This window comes from Charadrius vociferus, unplaced genomic scaffold (assembly GCF_000708025.1).
Source record: "Charadrius vociferus isolate BGI_N301 unplaced genomic scaffold, ASM70802v2 scaffold240, whole genome shotgun sequence".
Lineage (NCBI taxonomy): Eukaryota > Metazoa > Chordata > Aves > Charadriiformes > Charadriidae > Charadrius > Charadrius vociferus.
Window position 1 is genome coordinate 266,874 of NW_009646417.1, and position 9,320 is coordinate 276,193.

Consider the following 9,320-nt stretch of genomic DNA (forward strand, 5'->3'; position numbering starts at 1 on the left):
AAACCTTTTTTAAAAAAAAAAAAAAAAAAAAAAAAAAAAAGAAGCATGTTTCTCTCCAAACAAGCTGTGCTAATTTATACCATAACGGTGGTTAAATAAATGGGTGTTGGTCACACTTGGAAAAGCTTAAAATGTGTAGGCATTTGCATGGGCTGCAGCGTGAAAGGGCAGATGCAGTCCTGAGAGGCCCAGCAGAGGCCGACGGCTGGACAATCTCACTGTGCAGTTTCTTTCTTAGATATGTATTTATATCCTGTTTTCTTAGCTCTGTAAAAACTGAGGTGAAATAACACGCTTCTTTAAATGTAACTCCTTAAATTTGCAGAGCAGCTGATGTGTTTGGGCGTATCAAACACCATGAGTATTTAAAATGGTCGCCCAAGTGATAAATTTCCTCACAGAACTGAAAGTAAGGGGAAACCTTTTTCTAGAGAGAAAACCAATACTCCATTACTACTGTTGCTCTTACTTTGCTCATTTCCAGGGTGCCCGAGGTCTGGGCAAAAGTGTTTTGTGGGGAGTTAGCAGTAGCTCCCAAGCATGGCAGCCGAGATGCTCCGGTGCCTGTGGCTGGCTGTGCTTGTGGCCCGTTGGCCACATTGCTGAGGGCACCAGGCGTTTCTGCAGCATGTGGACTGGCACGCTGTGCCCTACGACTCAGCCCTGTGAGGCAAACCCTTCCTGTGTAATGCAAAGAGCGGCTGGTGCCGCTGCCATCCGGCAACGTGGGGCCAGCCCCAGCCCTTCATCCTCCAGGCTGCATTTCCTTGCACGTGCAGCGTTTTGTCTGTGCAAGTCACTGGTGCCAGAAGGTTGCCTGAGCCACAGTCCCCACCGGTCTCTGGGGTGCAGGCGGGTGAAGGTGGCAGAGCAGCGTGCCTCCCTGTTTCTGAGCGTGACTCGGAAGTGAGGGTGCGATGTGGCTTCCAGCAGTGATCCTGCAGTGGGGGCTGCTGCTTTCCCAGCCAGGTGTTAGCTCACTGGCCAGCTCTGTGGAGGACTGGGGAGAGCTGGCTGCCCATGGTCTGGGGGCACCACTTGTGGTGGCCAGCAGACATCTCCACTGCAAAGAGCTGGCGGTGCAGCTGGGGCTACTATTTCCCCATCAGTGGTGTTCGAGGGTAAGAAAAGCGAGGGGCCCGATCACATGGAGCTGTGCCGGCGCCCATAAAGGCAGACAGTGTCCAAAGCCCGGCTGGAATTCCCGCTGCTGCTGCGATGGTGCATGCTGGCTTGCATTGCCCTGCGTTGCTGGCTCCTCCTCTTCTCTGGTCCTGTCCTCCAGTGCTAGGGCTGTAGGGCTGTCTGTGTGCTCTAAAGTTAACCCTCACAAAAATTATTGAAGCAAATGTGGTTTTTTTTCAGACGCATCCCTTGAGCAAAGTTGGGGTGGGAGTGACATCCAGTACACAGGGTATACAAGTCCTGGACACATCCATCAGTCAGATGTAGGTTAGCAAAGTAAGACTACTTGATTCGGAAAAGAAACATTCTCCTTCTGCATGCCTCTAACAAGCTGTGTGAGGGAGAGGCAAAGTGGCCAGTGGTAGTAAACCCACTGGATGCATCTCTTGAGGGTGAGTGGCAACACGGAATAGAGACAGTTGCAGAATATGTATTAATTCTGCCAGAAGTAGAGTAGGAAAACAGTCTTATTTCTCTGCTGTCTTGACAATTGCTTTTCTCTTTTTCTTGTCTGTCCTTCCCTTTGCATCTGCCCTCCTTTTTTTTATTTTATTTTTCCTTCTAGTGGGGAAATATTACCTTTACTTGTTAATCCTGTCTATAGCAAAGCACTCACTGAAGCAAGGAGAATTACTGTGTGATCTGGTTCTTACACGCTGCCTACGTGCTCTTCTGTGCTCTGCATCTCATAGAAAGAAAGAGGAGCGCTGAGCCCTGCTACTGCTGCACTGGTAATGTCAAACTTCTTCCTTTCAGCGCAATGTGTTTCCGTCACGAGTCCGTCGTGTCTCCACCATGCTGTTCTTGCGTGCCTGAATGCCTCAGAGTAGGTCTTGGCTAGACTCAGGGGGATGATGTTTGTAAAATGTCCGGTGTGTAACAGGAGCCAGTGGAAAATACATGTTATGCTTCACTCTCTGCACCCCTCCCCCAGCAAAACCCCATCTCGACATGTGGAGTAGCTGTTTTAGGATCTTTCCGATAAATCTGAGATGAGGACACGTGGCTGGGTGCACTTTTTGTAGCACCCATTCGGTGTCGTGCAAGCTTGACTTCATCAAATGAGAAGGCAGCAGTGAATTTGTGGCTTTTCCCTCAGTCCTGCTCCCTCCTGCCATGACCCACGTGCTCTCCAACACCTTCAGCCATTGCCAGCTGGGTGCTAGGTCCAGAAATGAGTTTTCTCGCTGCAGTTCAGCCTGTGCAAATGCCTGTGCAGCCAGACTGAAGTTTGGGAAAGGGGAGACTTAGAAAATTCCCTGAACTGTGCAGTTATTGAACACTTTTCCACTGGCCCCTCAGTAGCAATTTTCCAGAGTGTTAGTGTGTGCGTGTGAGTGCGGAGTGGTTGGGGCATCGCACTTACTCATGTCATTTTGCAGGGGGTATCAGGGCCCCCCAGGTATACAGGCAAAGGAGGGAATTGTGCTCAGCTCTTGCTTATCCTCGCAGCGGTGGGGGAGGAGAGTTTCCCCTGTGGCTGCTTTCTCCTGCTCCCCAGTGTGGTGCTGAGGCCTCAAAACACCCTCTGACAGAGAAACAGCAAAGTGTCTCCTGGTGTCTCTGTACAGCCCTGGAAATCTGTTTCTGGAGAATGGACTTTGATATGGACACTGTGCCTGCAGTTCAGGCTGTCTTGGGGGATCCCTGACTTATCTAGCGACTGGCTGTTGGAGGTAATGGCTCTCTCCTAGCTGGCCAGAAACACGTACCCTCACCGTTACCTCCGTGAGACACGGGAAGTTTAAGATCCATGTGAGAGAGATGCATACATGGGTCCTCTGCGCTGCTGTGCTGTCTGCAGGAGGAATCACAGAGCTGCCTCCTATATGGAAGCGTAAGGCAGGACAAAATTGGGACAGATAGCTTCTTGCTGGTTTGCAAGACCTTTATTTTGAGTTACAGTTCCAAAAACCTCAATTTTATCTGTCTGGCACTAAAAAAAAGAAAGGTAGCATCCTTTGGTAGGTCTGCTTGAGGCAATGCGATTCAGCAAAGGTAAAGGATGGGAAGTAAAAAAGCCTGGATGTTCTTTTGCTTTGGCTGATCATCTCCAGGTGTGGGAAGGAGTCGGCGTCAGACCCTGCAGGACTGAGGCAGCAGGCTGTCCCCCTTCAGCCAGACTCCGGTGGGCCAGGGAATGGGGATAGACTTGGAGATACATAGGGAGTAAAATCAGGAGCCAGAAACAGGTGCTGGGTGCTAGCACTGAACTCAGACATGGGTTAAGTTTCAGGACAAAAGAACATAGGGAAAAAATTGTCAGGAAAAAAAATTAGCAAAAACACGCTTGGACTACATCTTTTCTGGTTGAAAGCCTAGGAGATAAGCGTGAAGGCTATGTCTAGAGCTTGGCTGCGTTGTCAAAGCAGCAGTCCCCTGTGCATTGCCTAGCTCTTCAGGATGATGCTCCTCTGTCCAAGCAAGTCCAAACTGATCCATTTCCATGTGGCAAATAACAGGGAGCCTCCATGGGATGAGGAGCTGCCAAGCAGAGGTGAGGGTTGGAGGTTTCTTCAATTCTGCTTTATCTGCTCTCTTGAGGGTTGCCTGTTGTATTGTGCCCTGTGCAGACCTGGAAGGGATGGCAGCATAGAAAGGAGATTTCCCAGCTCCCCTTTTTTTTTTTTTTTTTCTTTCAAAAAGTTGGGGATCAGTCAAAGATGGAAGCCTGCAGCACATTTCTGAATTTTGAGAGATTTGAATCTCAGATACTGCAAGGATACCAGTGGTTCCACATTGCCTTAGGTAAAGAAACAGCTTTCTGCAAAAAAGCAAAGCCTCTTGTGAGTCTTTTTTTGCTCTGATAAATGCTGTAAAGCCCCACATACCTCCTTGGACAGAAAAACAGCATTCTGCCCTCAAAGGAGTCGCAATTGATAACGGCATTGCAAGGTTTGCTGCATGAGCTACCTGCTCACTGTAAAGTTACTAAAAAACGGCTTGGAGAGGGGTTTTTGGTTTTGGTTTTCGGTTATGATTTCCGCCCCCCTCCCCCCAGCCTTTTGGATCCCACAGTGTGAAGCTGTGTGGCTACTTGGGAGGAGAGCAGAAGTGCCCACGAGAGGTGTTCAGTCTCTTTCCACGTGCAGGACCCTGGCATGGGCTCTGCCAGGGTCCAGTGGGTGAGGTGGTAGTAGGGGTCCCGTGTGCTCTTGGTCTGCTGTGCTTTGTTTTTTTTTTCAGAGAGAGGTTTGAAAACACATTAGCATTGTTAATCCCAAAGTGTCACCCAGGGGAGTTAGAGGTGACCCGAAGGCGTGGGTTAATGACAGCTGAGCCTCCGGTGTGAAGTGTCCTTCTTGAAATTTCATTATGAAAAGAGCAGCCAAAGGGTGTGAAATGAAGACACTCTCCTAAACTGGACCCACCAGGTGCTTAGAGGTGTGAGCACGTTGCACTTTGCACCAGCACTGGGAAGAGTCCCTCTTGGGACTATGGAGCCAGGCGCGGGTTTGGTGCCGTGGGACCTGAGGAGCGCTCAACAGCTGGGGCTGGGCAGCACCCCTCGCTGGGGCAGAAGACCCTCTGATCCCGTGGCCTCAGCTGCTCCCTCTCCTCAGCCTCTTTGTTCAACTTGCCTTCATTTTCTGCACTCAGGTTTTTACTGCTCTTGCTTATGCATGATTGTGATCATCTTCCCACCACCTTAGTTATTGTGTGAACCCTTTTGTTTCGGCTGAGGATGCTGAGAATTTGCTCAGATCCTCCTCCGCGAAAGTTCACTCCTCCCTGTGAAGTCATTTACGCCTGAGGCAGGTGAGGAATGCTTTTGCAAACCTTGGTTTGACACTTGCATGTTAAAACCTTCATTTGAAAGATATTTGCGACTGTTTCAAGAAACCTGCCTTGGCTTTCCAGCTGCAGGTCCATTAATGAGTCTGGTTTAAACATTTTCCAAACTGATTATTGATTAATCAAGCAAAGCCATTTGGGAGAAGGTGATGTTTTAAGCTGCTGCTCCTTGGGCACAGTATTTTACCTGTCCTTGATTTGTGTCCCACATGCAGGTACCGCAGGGTGGGGGGATGGCTTGCACAGTGGGGGAGTCCTTTGACTCCACACTGCTCCGAGGGTGTGGAGAGGGAAAGGTAGGATGTGATAGAAGAGAAAGGATTCGGCAGTCTTGGTTTCCAGGCTGGCAAAAAACTTCAGCCTCCTTCAGTGGTGCCCTGTGAGTTCCCTTCCGCCTGCTCTGTTCCCCTGCACAGGGTTTGGGTTTGAAGCTGCTGCCGCTGCAAAGCTGGGTCCTGGGTTGGAAACCACTGGTATTCTTGGGTTCATGGGTATGATCCTGCTGTTTTTCGAAAGTACTCGAGCAATTTGCGAGTCTGTACTTGTGCTCAAAGCCACATGTGCTTTTGAAACATTCCTGCCTGAGAGAGGCCAAACTGATTTATCCTCAGGCACCTCATTGCTTGAGGAGGAGCGTGGAGGGTTTCCTGCCCCGCTCTCTGCAGGTCCCTTCGTTAACTGCGCCTGCCCTGGGATAAACATGCCCTGCTGCTGTGTCAGCTCTTTTTGGCTCCTTCTCATCATGGTGACAGCCCTCCTGGTTTTGTTTTCCTGGCAAGGCCCCTGGGACAGATGGTGTGTCCTTCCATGCTCTGGCTGGTGGAGGAGCAGCAGAGAAGGGGCTGTGCACCGCAGCAGACAGCGGCATCTGGCACATGAGCCATAGCTCTTGTGGGAAGCATCTTGCACTGGCCTGCCATCCAGTAAAGAAGGCTCTATGTGTGTCACAGCCACGTGCCAAACCAGCAGCACTTTTTCCAGGGCCCGGGGAGCATCTTGCCAGGGCTTGGTGTGGGAGCCGGAGCAGGCGGCGGAGCGGCAGACCTTAGCTCCTGGTGCCACCCCATGTTTTGTGAGTCGGGTCTGGCACCTGCTCACGCGTGCTGCTGAGCAGAGGCTGTGCCATGGTCCTGCGGCCGTGTTGTGGCAGAGCTTAAGAAGAGGGTGCTGAAATCCTGGCTGCAGAAGGGTTTTGGTCCATGGTCCTTGTCCTGGCTGTAAGCTAAAGCACCACCAAGGTTTCTCTCTGTAGCCAGGGTCCCTTGTTCTAGAGGAGCTCAGCTCTTTTTGCTTTTCTCCACTGCTCTGGGAAGTCCCAGCTGCTTTCCCCAGCAGTTCATAAATTTTGTCATGAAATTGAATCCCAAAATGCCTGTGCGTGGGGTGGAATGGAAGGAGTGGGGTGGGGTGATGTCCACTCGGCATCAAACCTGCCCTCTTGGAGCCTCCCACGAAGAGAGGGGAGCTGAGCCGGGTCCAGCCTTTCCTCAGCCGTTTTGGCTGGCCCCATGTTTTGCAGCTGGCTCAGATGCAGTTGTCCTGCAGGCGGCATTCCGAGGGGGCCTTGATGCAGATGTCCCCGGGGCGGTGGGGGGGAAGTGCTTGGGCTCGAGCTCAGTCCATCACAGGCACACCAACCCAGAGCAGCGACACCACAGTCTGGCGACAGGTAAGAAACTGCTGTTGCCAACTGTTAAATTTAAGTCACTTAACTGTTTTTTATTTGTTTTTAAATTAGGACGGAGAAGAAGAATTTAACCGTGCTAAACTGCTGAATATAGGATTCGCAGAGGCTTTGAAAGAGTATGACTATGATTGCTTTGTGTTTAGTGACGTAGACCTTATCCCAATGGATGACAGGAACACCTACAAATGTTACAGCCAGCCACGGCACCTCTCTGTATCCATGGATAAATTCGGATTTCGGTGAGACGCTTTTTTGAGGGGCGTTTTGTTCCTAATATTGCCGTTTGCCGTTAGCAGGCCAGGCGCAGTGTTACACATCCCCACCCACCATTGAAAGCCTGGGAAAATGTCTCTGGCAAAAGCCTGTCTTGGCGTGCGCATCCCTGCAGGGAGCGGGTGGCTGCGAGCAGGAGCGGCTGGAGGGGAGGAAGGGGGAGAAACACAGCTGAGCAGTATATTAAAATTCACAGGTCCTGGAAAGTGAAACGTAGGGTGAGGAAAAACTAAGAGCCCGTCGTTTTGCAGATGCCCGCGTATCCCTTCTTGTGTTTCAGGCTGGAAGCTGGAAGACAGCTAGTGTTTCCACCCAGTCTGAAAAGTGAGACACTCTCACACAGTGAGAATTATGTGCAGCTTTAAAAAGACTACATCAGATGCTATTTTAAGAGCAAAACGAAATATTTTTGGCTGTTTGATTTTGGTCCACTGAGGGACCTGCCCTGGTAGATGAGAGCAAGACAAAATGAAATACCTTTCAGCCTACCTTTGGGTTCAGCAAGCTGCTGCAAAATGTGTCTTACTTTTCCTTTGTTTCTTTTTTTTTTTTTTTTTTTTCTTTTCTATCCCTAATCCCCAAGGAGGAATTTAAAAGCTCATCTGTAAAGTGAAAACTGGTCACGACCCCATGGTGGCCAGTAGTGCTAGAGATAAAGATACAGCAGTGGTGTTGGTGGCTGGAGCACTGCACATCTCCGCTGCAGACCCAAGCCCTGGTCAGAGCAGGACTGTCACCAGCACTGCAGCAGCTGCAGTCGTTTTCTTGCAGCTAGTTGAAGCTTAAAGGAGAAATGCAGGCCCCAGGGGTTTCTTACGCTGGCTGAAGCAAAGATAAGGCGTGCGGTAGGCCCTGGTGGTCCCTGCAGGGCCCCTCTCCTGGTGCTGTGTGTCTGAGTTTTGTCTGTTCCCAATCCCCTGGTGAATTGTCCCCTATTTTAAGTGGGAGTGGATTGGCTTTGTGCATGCAAGGTCATGCTGCCAGCTCAGTTTTGGGCTGCCACCTTTCCTTTGGGCCACTGGGGAGCATGGAGGTGAGCAGCAGAGCTGCAGGAAGAGAAGGCGTTGCAGCACCTCCAATGCCTCGCTGAGCTCTTGTCGCTCCCGAGGCATGCACGTCACCCATCTGTCCGTTGGCGAGGTGATGTGCATCTCACTGGCCTGTCCTTTGACATCATACTTAGTGAAAGGCTGCAGCTGCCGGACATTGCAAAGTGCTTCCCAGCTGTCTTTGGAACTGAGCGCACCAGCTCCCTCTGCCTTGGGTGAGTCCTGGGCACCAAAACACATGCTGCTCCCTGGTGCATGGAGGCACCTTGCTGCAGGTGCTGGCTCACTGTGGGCTGGGGTGAAGGGCAGCGGCAAGCCCTTTTCAGGTGGCTGTTCCTTGGCTAGCACCCCTCATCCTCTAATGGTCTTTTCTCCCTGCTTCCAGGTTGCCTTACAATCAGTATTTCGGAGGTGTTTCTGCCTTGAGCAAAGAGCAGTTCACAAAGATCAACGGATTCCCAAACAATTACTGGGGCTGGGGTGGTGAAGATGATGACATTTACAACAGGTAAATAAATAAATCACCCCCTTGGCGCTCAGAGTTCGAGGGTGGGTATTAGCACAGACCTGCTGCATTCGCCCAGGTGTGGGGGGATGCAGGGTATCATCTCACTCTGACCACGGGAGCCTCCCTTCCAGGGCAGGGGACAGAGGTGGTGGGTGGGCAACCTGCTGACTCAGAGAAAGCATGTTCCTGCTGGGTGCTCACACCCCATTTTGCAGATCCCAAGGTGTGCTATGGAGTGGGTCTGGCTGGAAAAATCACACCCCTGCATGATACACGCATCACTCATTCACCACACAGCCTTGCATGCATCCATGCCAGTGTGGGGGTTGGAGCAGTGTGCTTCTGGGTCTCCCAGCACTGGGGATTCAAGGCATATGGTGAGGTGGAGAAGACCTTGACCCACCTAGCCCAATGCAGCCCGAGGCGTGCCTGAGTCTGCATCCTGGCCTTGGATCCTTTTGTTCCTGGAAGATGTTCATTGCTCAGGCTGTAAACGGCTCTAAAGACTGAGCTGTTGCTTCCTGCATGGAAGGAAGTCTGTCAAAGGTCAGAACTGCAGAGAAGAGGAAGGTGTTTGCACAGGGCAGGCTGGGACCACCCCTGCCTCAAAACTTTGGCATAGGGTAGACATGGGGTTGTGCTACCTTATGGCTTTGCATTCCCAGGGCAGTCACTGGGAGAAATCATCATGGAAAGTTCAGATTTGGGAAGCCCTCTTCACATTTCTCAATGGCAAAACTATTCAGCATGGTCTTTTCTCTGGGCTTTCTGACCTCTTCTGAACTTCAGGAAACATATTCCTAAAATTGCTTGTACCTTCCTG

At 50.9% G+C, this 9,320-nt stretch overlaps 1 protein-coding gene across 1 annotated transcript in view; it reads left to right on the forward strand.

The window, feature by feature from the left end:
* B4GALT1 (UDP-Gal:betaGlcNAc beta 1,4- galactosyltransferase, polypeptide 1) overlaps positions 1-9,320 on the forward strand; it is a gene marked incomplete at its 5' end in the record, with an annotated part of 12,424 nt that overhangs the window by 1,323 nt on the left and 1,781 nt on the right. The window contains 2 exon segments of the mRNA XM_009880757.1: positions 6,719-6,906; positions 8,375-8,497. Of these exon segments, the coding sequence (XP_009879059.1) occupies positions 6,719-6,906; positions 8,375-8,497 (311 nt within the window).